We start from the raw sequence: 13,113 nt of genomic DNA, 5'->3' as shown, positions 1-13,113 counted from the left end.
TACCTGTTGTGTGAAATTCAGGCTCTATTTCTCCCCAATTTCTTGTCTATTTGGAGAGAAAGGTGTGCAAGACATAGACTCACTGCCTTTTGTATAACATTGAGTCCCAGAATTCAGATGCAGTTCCTACACATCATTGAAATAGAACTATTGTCCATACTGCCAGAGGAGAGAGAATCACACAGCTCCTATATCGCATTTACAAGCCAGAAACAGTCATAAACCAGATTTTGCAGGTCTGGAAGGTACTAGGAAGAAAAAAAAAAAAACTTTCTTACCATACTCTGATTAGAAGTAAAAAGCAACATGATTATTTTGGCTCAGGTGCATGGTTTTTGAACAAGGCTAGCAAAAATTGCTGAACAGAAAACAATATGGCAAATTCCTTTGGGGAGGAAAATAATGGGTTTTGTCAACAAGCTGACTATTTTCACACAAGTCATAGAATTATGTTCCAAAAGAACGAAAAATCATTATAGGAAGAATTTAACCCTATGAACTTTGTATTCCTACAATATGATACCATAAAACACTATCTGGGTCTTTCTTTTCTGTAGTGTCAAAATATAGTATGTATAACTTCCACTTTCAAAAACCTATACAAAAAGTATTGTTTCAAAGTCCTTACTTTCAGCAATGTGTAGCTTTTTGTCTTGAACAGCAGAACTCTCCACTTTGTAGTAGGATAAATTGTTGATTGTTGTTGCAGCATTGATGACCAACTCCTCACAGTCATCAACTGACTTGTATTCTGATAGTGAAAAAAACAAAACAAAACAAAAAACCCCACATATGCATATGCACATACACACACACACGATTCGAACTTAGCAGTGCATTGTATCTCAGAAGCAAACTGAATCATAGTTTACATGGCCACTATTACAGACACCTATTCTATTTTTCAGTGGCATGGCAGAAGCTAACAGGAACAGCTGATCTAAAAATGGCAATTCAAACTCACTCTTTCCAACTCTTCAGCTACAGAAATTATTGTGACTAAAGCAACATAGTTTAAAATCTAGTTAGCTAAGAAATTTTACAGATCCTATTTGCTGCTTTAAGATGGAACTGAGGAAAGTCCACATGCTGAAATAGGCCTGTGTGATAGACACAGAGAAATACCAAGGACTATTATACTGAAATGTCAGGTACCATTTAAAAAAAAAAAAAAGGAAAAAAAAGACTTTTTAACAATATTTGAAATATTTTCTCTCTTAAGAGTTCCTGACAGAATGTTAACAAGTGCAAAATCACATCAGCAATTCTGAAAGTTGTGCATACTGATTTCTCTGAGGTTTCTGGCCTCAGAAACAAGGAATGAAGGAAATAAAAGTGGGATAAGCTCATGGGGAGAGAGAACATTTTGTGGTAAACTAACTGATAAGAGTGCTCAGAGAGTGGAGGGTGACAGAAAGAAGCTTGTAGGCTCGAAAGCACTTAAACAATCAAGACTGTTCCAACCTGGGAAGCTCCTACAGGGTTTAAGACAGAACAGACAAAGTTGAGAATCTGCGTTCTCTAATCCCCCATGGCTGGTGGGTAAGACTGGTAAACTAGCATAGCACATAACCAGGTTGACTGCCTTTACGTAATATTTGATGTTCTCATCACACACTAAAATATACTGAGTTCTTTGAGATGTATCTTGTCACTGCTAAACTCTGCTATGGAGAGAGCAGGCTGCCCAGTCCTAGCCTGTAATTAGATTTACAAAGGGATCAGTAAGCAGTAAAGGAACTGCAGTCATAAGCATCTGTTCGGAAGGAAAAAGACATGCCCTTCCAGCTGAAAGAGATAAAGACTGAAAGTTTGAAAAAGAAGAAAAAATAAGAGGACATTTTTTTAGGAGGCTGAAAATTATGGGTGCAGGGAAAAAAAGAATACTCAATCCAGAAGTCACAAAACCTGCAAACCTTAAAAACACCAAACACATGTATGTAGCACCTGATAAGAACAGACTTCCCTTATAGATATGAACTCTTACTGAGATGTATTTAAAATAAAATGTTTCCTTATCTTTAATGATCATATCTACAAATCTTATTACTGAATGAAACACTTCTACATCTTTCCCTAGACATTAAAACGCCAGTACCAAAGCAGCAATGCTTCCACTGTCTCAAACAGACTTTCTACATAAAACAGTCTATGAGTATCAGCAGCCTGACTTTGTTATTTTAGCAATGAAACCGATTTAGTTATGGCTCAACCTAGGTAAGAAGACCACATAGAAAAATGCTAAACTCTCCTTACAGACTGAACAAAAATAACACACACAATGTAGATTTTATTACCTAGAACTGTAACAAGTAACTCTACAATGCGAGGGGCAGCTGCCAGAGCTGCTCCTACACTGGGATGAATGGAGAGATTGGCCAGCACTCTTATCAGTTTTATCAGAACATCCTCTGCTTCTGAAGGATGCTTTGGGTGTTTTTTTTCTTCCTCTCCTCTTTCATGGTACGATTTCTGTGCATCCCAATCAAGTTCATGGTAGGTTTGGAATAATGATATCAAGGTGTTAACACTTCCTCTTTCTTTAAAAAATTGCTCACGGGCCTGGTTATTCTTTTCTGTTAAATTACCAAGAATGAAGATGATACGGATAACCAAATCCTGCAATAAAAGAAATAAACCATATTACACAGAAAACATCAAAAGCTATTAGCTGCTTAAAAAGAAGATAATACTTAATTTGCTTCACAATTCAGTTAACAGCAGGTCAGGAACAACTGAACGAATGCCAAATACAGCAACTAGAAATAATTTTTTATGTTACTATTTTTCCTAACCCGGTTTACAGAAGAAATCAAAAACATCTGACAGAACTAGTATAGCATTGGGGTAATTACTAATGGGATATACTTAGTATAGGTCATCTATTTTTACCAATCCCACAGTAATCTTAAAACAGCACTTTATATAACTAGAATAATCATATGGGCCAGAGCTTACTAATCTTTCAAGTAAGCAAATGTCAGTTGTGATGACCCAAGACCACCACTTCCCCTGCCACTCCAGGACTCTTACCCACTGTAGACGCTAACGAAATGACTTTCCCTTTGATTTGTTACTGTTAAATCCATGTTAACTCTTACTTATTTCCTTGTTAAGTCCAATTGCTTATAGAGAGCTAAATTGTTTGTTCCAGATTTTTACCAGAAACGTAATCTAAACTGACCGGTCTGTTGGTTTGGTTTGGTTTTGTTTTTCCCCAGTTCTTCCTCTTTCTCCTTTTAAAAGCAGGTGCCCTACAGCCTTGCCATCCTACAGAACTTTTCGAGAATCCCAGAGACATTACCCCTTGCTGTCCTTTTGTAAACACCAAAGGGTAAATTTCATCAGGCTTAGCTGGTTTGAAGACACTTAAATATGCTGCAGCTCATTTGTTAGTGATAAAAGAACTCAGGCTGCAATAGAGATTAATCATTTGACCATACTTAACCCTTTCAGAAAAAGCAGCAAGAAAAGCCGTTCCACACTTCACTATTCACAGTGGTATCCATTAATAATTTTCATCTTCTGAACACTGCCGCAATTATTTCCTTATTGTCTTCTCACTATTAATGCACTATAGAAAGTGGCTTTGTTTCTTTTTATGTCTCTTTCTAGTTGGATCTCATTTTATGCCTTTTTTTTTTCTGATCCTGATTTTACATGTTCTTGCTATCCTTTTATTCTTATCATTGCTAAATGAGACATACTTTCTATTTCTATATGGTATCTGGATATCTTATGATTCAACCAAGGTGCTCTCTTAAAGCACTTTCCATCCCTGCCCTTTAGTGGGATATAGAATTACACCCTCTTGTTGTTTCATTTTGCACATACTAAGAAATAGCCTTTTTTTGGCAGGACTAGTGGATCCTAACTGAACGGTACGTAACAACATCCCCATCTTTTTCTTACCCACCTGTATGGAAGAAGAAAAAAATAAATTCTGAAAGTCTGAACTAACCCAGGTATAAACTAATTAAAACATTGACCTCCATCACTTGCATCAAAACCAACTCATTTCCAAAAAGAGAAGTGCATAGCTTTATCTTAAGAGTACAGGAAAAGTAACGGCATTTCTTCAAATACTGCACAGCCATCTACCCTTAGCTGCTAAATTACCGTACTTGCACTAACCTAGAATTTTGCTAAACAATTTACATGCTGTTTTATTTCAAACAGTTATATTCACAGATATTCTAATCCTCCCTGGTATTAATAACATAAGTTAACCAGGCACAGTCCAGCTTGTCAAAGTATAGAAACTAATACTGAAGGGAAAAAAAAAAACATATGTGTAAGCAGCGAATCCTTCTTTCATACATCCCTTCATCAATAAGTTCCAGGTCTTAAGCCTCTGCCACAAGACATTGGCAATAGCATCCTCTCAGGGTCAAGATGATGAATGTTATCCCCGAATATGAGAAGCAGGCAGTGTCCTAAGCAAGGAATGGGTTCTCACATCCTTGTATTTAATATGACCACTCTGTAGGACGCACTTTCACTTTTATTTAACGAGGCATCATATTTTTGCTTGTATCTAAATGTCATCAAGACCAATTTTCACAATCATTCTTACTGACTAACCACTAAAAGCTTTCACCTTTGCTGGCACAACCCCCAATTCACAAAGGCTGTCAGAATTTGAAACAAACAACTGATGAATCAGAAGACAGAAGTGAAAAGAGCAGGCAGTCTAGTTTGACTTGTTTATATTGACTTTCTAATTTTGGGCAAAACAGTATCAGCCCAGCAACAGCCGTACCCAATCGGAACACAGACAAACAGGTACCTACAGCAATCAACTGGTATTTTGAGAAGTGTGATCTCAACTGTGCTTTCCACCTCCAGGCTAGCAAAACCAACTTAGAAAACACTTCCTTTTACCTAAGCGCATCCGGTTTTAATAGCACATTACCAAAGTTTCGTTATCTTCCAGTGAAAGTTTAACTAGCAGAGTCAAAGCGAAAAACTGGTACAGCTTCTCCTGAGTAGCATAATACTTGGAGGGTTCATATTATTTTTTGCTATATTTCTTTTTAAAATCTACATAGATTAAACACTGACAGAATAAGAAACACCAGCTTAGAACTGCTGTGTAAAGAAACACATGTAAAAATGAATGGCATTTTGAAACTCCTTGCAAGACTAAACCTGTACAAGGCCCACGGGCCTTTCGGTACATAACAAAAAACCCCCAGTATAATAAATGAGATTATACATCTCCAAATGTTTGGAGTATTAATGCATATGGCATTTTGGACATTCTTGCACACTTACAGAAAAATTACTATTCATTTATCAGATTGCTTTATATAATATGGAGGTTTTAACACTAAAGACAAATTAAAGATAGGAATTACACTCGGTTATTTCATCTTTTTACAATGAGGTGTTCATGTGAGACGTGCTGTTCACAGCGTGTACCCAAACCTGATTGGAAGGTTACATAGGAGACCACACAGCTTCAATTATATAAACAAATTTGAAGAAACAGATCAAGAAAAGCTGAAAAGGAGAACTGATTTTTGTCTTTGCTTCTTCAATCTACAAAGAAACTGCTATTTTTTTTTCTAAAGAGGTTAATGGCACCACATACTCCACCAGCATTTAACTGTTATTTTTCTGACAACCAGAACCATATACGTTTGATCACTGTTGGGAAAGACTTCTTTGCTTATCTACTTGTAAAAATCTATTCCTTGCACTGCTCCAGTACCAAAGGTACCCAGTGTACTTGCCGAGTCGCACAACTTGACAGCAGTTTATCTTGGCAATTAAAAAGTACCTGCCTTTCAGTGTAAAGCATGATAAACAGAGGTACAAATAGTACAGGTTTACTTATCAGTAAGAAAGGAAAGCCAATTAGGTCAGTAATTTCTAAGGAAAGCAAGATAAATAAGGGAGTCCATTCTAGAGCTTGTACATGTTGGCCAAGTACCTGTTGTCAGTCTGTCTGGTATCTGGACTCTCAGAAGGGGAAGGATAGGATGAAAAAAAATTTTAAAAATTTTTTAAAAATCAGATGCCAGCAGCTGGGTTCCTATTGAATCTCCAGCTGTTAAATGAAACGTGGTCCCCACGTTACATAAACTTCAACGGAGGCAGCCAAAATTCTACCACCCGTCCAGCAGTATGAACTGCTTCTAGGGCTCATTCAAATCTAATTTACACCTCATTTCCAAATTTGTATTTCTGCTTTATTGTGGACCTTGGAAAGAAAATGTAAGACTTTTATTTGCAGGGTAATCAGAGTAATCATGCTATCCTGGAGCTAATCTCTTCCAAACACAGTAAGGATTCACCTAGAGGTGACATTCTGGCTGTGAAAATTCCTGCTTAAACCCAGAAATAACAAATGACCCAAAAGGAAAATTGATTTAAAGAAGAAATAAGGGGGGCGGGGCGGGAAGGGGAAGGATGTGTGTATGGGAGAACACCCTGGAAGTATCAAAAGCAAATGAAGAAGTTCTTGACTGAGGGACCCGAAACAAGGAGCAGAGCAGCTTTGCCACAGTGACAGCAGGGAGTGCTTTGTCAGTAAAAAGGGAACCTCCTTCCCCTGCAAATATAAATGCATTTGGGGAGAAAGAGAGGCTGTTAGAAGAATGTGTTTATATTTACGTGTATCACACACCACAGGACCCTACCCAATAATTTCTACACCCAAAAATCTGATCTGTTTAGGTAAACTTTTCAGAAAAGGGTTCATTTGCACTTAGTGACTTTTAGCAATGAAGAACTCATACCCTGAGGTTTGTTTGTGAAAATCTGGGAAAGGTAATGAAGAGAAGCAAGCACACTGTCACCAGAACAACATCTGACGAAAAGCAGTTTACGCTCTCTAATGAAAAACATTTCAGAAATCATGAACTGAAAATAAAAACTGAAAATCGTATCCTCCATGGTATTGTTTCAATGCTTACTAATCTCCCTGGTTAAAATCTGTATTGTTATTAGTAGTTTAAATTTGTACAGTTTCAGCCACTTTTTTTTTTTTTTTGCTAAAGGATGGTCTGCTAACAAAAATGTCTTCCTTGTGCAGATACTATTAATAGCCAACTTGCAAAGGGTCCAACCTTTGTCACCGACAAATTAATTTGCTTAACCTTGGGTTGTTTGGGTTTTTTTTAGCTTTAATCATTCTTTTAGCTCTTTTCAGAGCTGTTCCCAAGCTTTCAACATCTTTTGTAGAAATGAATACCAAAAAACAAGGCAAAATATTTTAGTGACAGTTTCTGTCACACCAGGCAGTAATACCTTCTTATTATTCCTATCTGATAATCTAACGTTTATCTATCTAGTAATTACATTCACTCTCTTGTGTCTTTTGATACACCAGAACAGCAGGTTTCTATATGATCTATGCCAATGGAGGCTGTTTGACTACAAACTTCGAGATCTACATTCCTGATAACTTTATATTCAGAGTACATATCACACATTCTGCACTTTCCCTACCACATTTACCTTTTCTTTGAGACCAAAAAAAAAAAAAAAAAGAAAAAAAAAAAATCACAAAACCAGTATTAGGAAGATGCAAATACACTACCAGCTCAGCATACTGTCAGAAATTATACTGTAGGGAAAGGCTGACCTTCCGTGGTTATTGAGATTTATCAGCAGAGATATTCCTTCAGAGTTCCCAGAATATTTATCCTAAAATGGATACTTCCTTCTTGAAAAAAAATGTTCATTCAGGGAGAATGAATGATCAGTTATGAACATGTATGTGCACACACAAAACACAGGAGAAAAATCTTATATATTGGTTCTGTAATGGTCAATATCCCCTTACAGCTGATGACCTTTTATTTCTTCAGAGGCAAGCTATGGACACAGAAACACACCACCGCCACCACACCCGACCAAAATAATAATTAAAAAAAATATTCCACGTCTCATAAGACTATGATGCTACTGAGCAGAGTATCAATAATACTCTCAAAGCATTAAAGAGGCAGACATGTATATTTAAACTAAATATAGCTGCAGCATCAGACTCTATTGCTAAGTGCCTGTGGTTGCTTTGGGGTATTACATGATTTACACGATTGACTGAAAGAGTCAAATAGTGGGTTCCTGGGAACTCATCACAGAATTCTCCGTAAGCCAGCCAAAAAATCAGCCAGGAAGGCTGGTCATTGCATGCAGATAAGCCTATGCCTAATAGATAAAGCCAGAAACAAAGTGGAGATATTATCTGCATTTACAGGCCCCCACTGCGACAATCTTCCTTACTGCAGCAATCCTAAGAGCAAAAAAGGACATTCAACAGCCTTAAAAATGAGTCTTTTTCTTGGAGGGAGACAAGAAAAAGTCTCACAAGCAGAGGCCTGCTTGCTCATAGAAGACTATAAAGTGATTTGGGACCCGCTACCTGCAAATGCGTTTGGGAAGAAAGCTGGGCAGGTCCAGGCACAGTGAATCCAATAAATGCGGCCATCTCCTTAGAGAAGATGACAAAGCAATATCAGTCTATTTTTCATGTAATAAATTGTTTCTGACAAACTCATTGTTAAATCAAACAGGTAAAGCAGCATGCAAATTAAAACTGTAAATTAGTGCAGTTCTACTAGCTGATGCAAGAGATGCAAAAATAATCTTTTCAAACATATCAGGACCAGGAAGTTTGCCAGAATCTGCAGAACTGATTAATGATCAGGATAAACCAGGAGCATTCAGAGAAGAAAATGCCACTGCAGAGAAGCTAAATGAGTTCTTTGCATTGGTTCATGCCCACCATGAAAGCAACTGGGGAGATCTCAATGCTATAGCCTCCTCTGGGGAAGACTCATCACAGGATCTGTCCAAAACTGAAATAATCGCAAACAATTTTAAGGAACCAACTGACAAAACAAACAGTAACAAATCACCAGCCCTGGATAATCAGCCAGCAGTTCTAAAAGAACTAATGACTTAAATAACAGTGATGTGCAACCTCTCAAAACTGCCTTGATGCCTAAGGACTGGAAGGGTAAGAAACATGAAATCTATTTCTAGAAAAAGATCCAAGTGAGATTCGTGCCTGGTGTCTGTACCAGACAAATGAGAAGAAACCATAAAAAAGAACAATAAAATGAGTGGACAGTCAGAGCAATCAGTTTTAAGACTTCTAAGACCTCACCCAATTCCTGAGTTCTTTGAAGGGATTGACAACCATGAGTAAAGGAGACCCATCAGATACCACTCATATGGCTTTCCAGGAGACTTCTGACAAAGTCACTCACCAAAGTCCTAGTGAAACTAAGCAGTCATGCTGTAAGGGACAATGTCCCGCTGCGCACAAATGATTAAAGGATGGAAGACAGAGTAAATGAGCAGTTCCTGCAATGGCAGAAGATGACCAGTAGAGTTCCGCAGGGTTCTGTGCTGGGACCTGTTGACTTCAGTTTCTCCACAAACAACATAGTAAAGTGGGTGACAGCAGTGATATGGAAGAGTTTGCTGATGACACTAAGATATTCAAAGTAGTGAAGATGAAGGCTGACTGAAAAGCAGAAAAAAGATTTGTAGTCAACTGGTAATAAAACTGCAGATGAAATTTAAATGCAGATAAGCATTAAATGATGCATGTGGAAAAACACAGAACAGCCGCACTTTCATGTATAAAATTAGAGCTTTTGAACCAACCATAACCACTTGGAGAACAATCTCAGGGTAAATGACAGGTTCCTTATGGGAGTTTAATGCTTACAGGAGGTCAAGAAAGCCAACAAAATTTGAGGAATTCCTGGGAAGTAAACTTACGCAGGAACATACATCTATGATATTGCCACATCTTAACTTCCATTTTCTGTTCTCCGTATCTCAAAAAAAGATACAGGACATTGGGACTGTGAAAAATTCTGAGAAAAGCAACATAGATGCACAATGTATGGAATAGCCTCTATATCAAAAAGGACCAAACAAGCATGGACTCTTAAGTAAGCAAGGACTCTTCAGCCTGGAAAAGACAGAACTCAAAGAGGATATAATAAAGGTCTAGAAAGTCAGGAGTGGTGTGAAATGAATGACGAGGGATTAAATATTCACCAACTTCTCAATATAAGAGCCAGAAGGAATCAAATAAAGATAGTGAAGGCCAAATTAACAACAAGCAAAAGGAATTATTTGTGCAATGGGCAGTTGCTACGGCAACTCCTTGCCAATGGATGTTTAAGATGTTAGAAGTTTATGTGGGATAGAGGGAAGACTGTAGAAATTTCATGGAAAAGAAGTCCACTGAGGTTTATTTCATGCACAGAGAACCACAGCTGGCTGAGGAAGTTTCCAAACTGGAAAGAGCCAGAGGTTTGGCAGGTATACACAGGAAGTATCATATATGCTTGCTCTGTTTTAACTGATCTCTGGGCATTTGATTTTCACCACTGCCGAGTATGGACAGTCACCTGGATGAAACTTTCACGTGACCCAGCGTGATTATTCTTTTGCCAAATAGGCAATTGCTGCATCCAGTGATGTCAGATACTTAACAAATGTTTTCTAATTAAGAAGGCAGGCTACTCAAGTATAAAGGGTCTTTTCTATTCAACGGGCACAAGATTTCTTCTACGCAAATGTCAGTATCACACCTTGTATTTGCACACTTAAGACTGAAAACAAGACTCCTCATTGTACACTGATAAAAGTTGACACAGAATCTGGCAAGGCAGAAGTTACTGCCCAATTGAGGCACTCTATCTGCTCCAAAAGCATGGCGTCCTTGTGACTTATGACATTAACCATAGCCTGAGAAAGCCATCCTCTATACAGCTTATCTGAAAAGCTTAGAGATGATGATGATGATCTGGGAGAGGGGAACAGCATCACGTTAAAAGATTTCTGGAGATAGGCAAAAGACTATAATGCTGACTAGAAACAGCAGCATGCAAAGCTCATCATGCAAGGTGGAAGCTCTACAAGAACACTTCTGACATATTTCACGGCATCTGGCAGCCATCAAGGACTTTTTGGTTACTCCACAAAAGTAAGCTCCAAAACCAGCCATGAGTGAAGCCCAACAGAACACGTACTTCAGATGTATAGAAAAGCACTGCCGAATTCCCCAGTCCTACCTTGCAGATCCAGCTTTTCCAATCTTCTGTAGTCTCCTTACCTAAGACTATAACACATGGAATTTAGCAAGTCTTGCCAACTCAATTTCCCCAAAAGTCTTTCTCACATAACTGAATTACTATTCTCCCATTCCTTCTGACTCTTTTTACCCAAGAGAGAAAATGAGCTGGAAAAAAAAAAAAAAAAAAAAGGAAAGAGCTGAACCTGCACGTGGTGAGAAGAACAGAGACTATTTGAGTGGCAGCTGTGGAATTCGGTGTATGGTGCAGGAGCAAGTCATTCATCCTATTTCCAGTGCTCACATTTTTATTTTCACAATATTTAATGCTTCTTTAAAAAGTCACAGTTATGAAAGCACTTGAGAAAGTCTGAATGCTGGTTTTCTTTGTTTTTCCTCCAGTATGTTTCTAGCTGCCATGACTGATACTTAAAAACCCAAGCCAACAAACTTTGCAACCTCAAAGTTCAGAAAACACACTTCCTTTCTTAACATATCAGTTCTTAGTCCAGATGATTTTTAATGGTTTGAATTAATAATACTGATCTATCCTCCTCTTTGCTGCTTCTTCCCACAGCAGACAATTTTACTCACACTGCTGTTACTTGTTTTCTTTTCAACAGATACCAACTCACGCTATAACTCACTAGCTGTCAGCATTTTAAAAGAAAGATTAGCAGTGCCAACTACACCTCAGGAAAAACATTTGCACTCCTTACAGCTCAAGTGTTTATTATATACTACAGAAAAAGTCAAGCATTACATCATCCATGTCCCTCTTCTTGTTTCCACAGGGCTTCACTACGCTGACAACTGACAGTTGCATGCTTGTTTAAAAACTGCAGTAAGAAATAATTATTCTGAAGAAACTGCATATACAATCATCACAACATAATAACTTTTTCATTACACAAGCTATTTCTTTACTAACTTGTATTTTGATAAAACAAGTGACAGTTTAACACAAAAAGCAATACTAATCTAGTGAAGAAAGATGTCTTTTTGGACCACTTAGTAAAGTAGACAGATGAGAAGCTAAACTCTGAACGCTACCTGACAACAAACAATTTGAATTTGTATATGAGCCTATAATTCATTATGACACAAAGCTATTATCTCAGGAGCCTAGAAAAGTTCCCCTTAAAATTACAGATGAAAACTGAGACGAAGATGTTACTCAATTTAAGCTCCTTACTCCCAGTCCCATTATTTTTTGAGTTTTTAATACAGTGCTCACACAGAAAAATAACTATAAATCTAGTAAAATATCATGCCTTTGATATTTCTTATATTATTTACATATCATTTACATAGCATTTTACTAAGGTGTCTTTGAAGAGTGTACAATGCAAGAGCAGCCTGAACCTAGAAATACTCAGATATGCTGCAGAAGGGTTGATCAACAGACATTTAGAAAAACAGAAACAACTTAATCTTTGTTCCTCTTCCATGTGTATTATCGCAGAAAACAGGAAGGCAGGTAAACAGGAGAGGGATTAATTATTTTTGTATTTGGCAAGAGAAAGAGTAGATTTTTCAGCATAGCTATCTGGTTACCTTCGTTGACTGCTTTTAACAACAGCGGCACAAAAGAACCTCCTTCCAACAATTCTCTAGGAATTACTAACCCTGGGATAAATTCTGTAGGATAACTAAATGTCCTCCAACTAGTTTAGATGCTGAAGCAACCAAGGAAGATCCTTACATTTAAGAATAATCTTAATGTGATTTAATGTTGTATGTTTTGAAACCTCGTTCCACCTTTGAACATCTATGCTTTACATACAAATTAGCTTCTTCAATCTTACCTGGCAACAGAGCTGAGTAATTTCCCATACATGGGGCACCCCACTCTTACCAACGTGGCAAACTTCCAAACTGTGATCCCGCACCAAACTCCCATAGCCTTTCAGTGCCCGTAAACGCAGGAAAGATCACTGTGCTATAGCAGGACACTACAGCAACACCTGACCCTTGAAGTTCTAATGAAGTTGGTAGCAACTATACTCTTAGAATTTTACCTTGTAATATGAAGCATTTTGACAAACTCTAAACACTTA

The 13,113-nt window shown here is 37.7% G+C and overlaps 1 protein-coding gene across 3 annotated transcripts in view; it reads right to left on the bottom strand.

The window, feature by feature from the left end:
* Positions 1-13,113, bottom strand: part of ARMC2 (armadillo repeat containing 2) — a 66,392-nt gene that overhangs the window by 10,648 nt on the left and 42,631 nt on the right. For all 3 annotated transcript variants that reach the window (XM_065631312.1, XM_065631313.1, XM_065631314.1), the window contains 2 exons: positions 2,298-2,619; positions 629-751 (listed from right to left, as the gene is read on the bottom strand). In XM_065631312.1, the coding sequence (XP_065487384.1) occupies positions 629-751; positions 2,298-2,619 (445 nt within the window). The remainder of the gene's footprint in view (positions 1-628; positions 752-2,297; positions 2,620-13,113) is intronic.

The sequence above is a fragment of the Caloenas nicobarica genome, chromosome 3, assembly GCF_036013445.1.
Source record: "Caloenas nicobarica isolate bCalNic1 chromosome 3, bCalNic1.hap1, whole genome shotgun sequence".
NCBI lineage: Eukaryota > Metazoa > Chordata > Aves > Columbiformes > Columbidae > Caloenas > Caloenas nicobarica.
The sequence above is the reverse complement of the archived record's forward strand: the minus strand, read 5'-3'. Positions and strand labels throughout refer to the sequence as shown.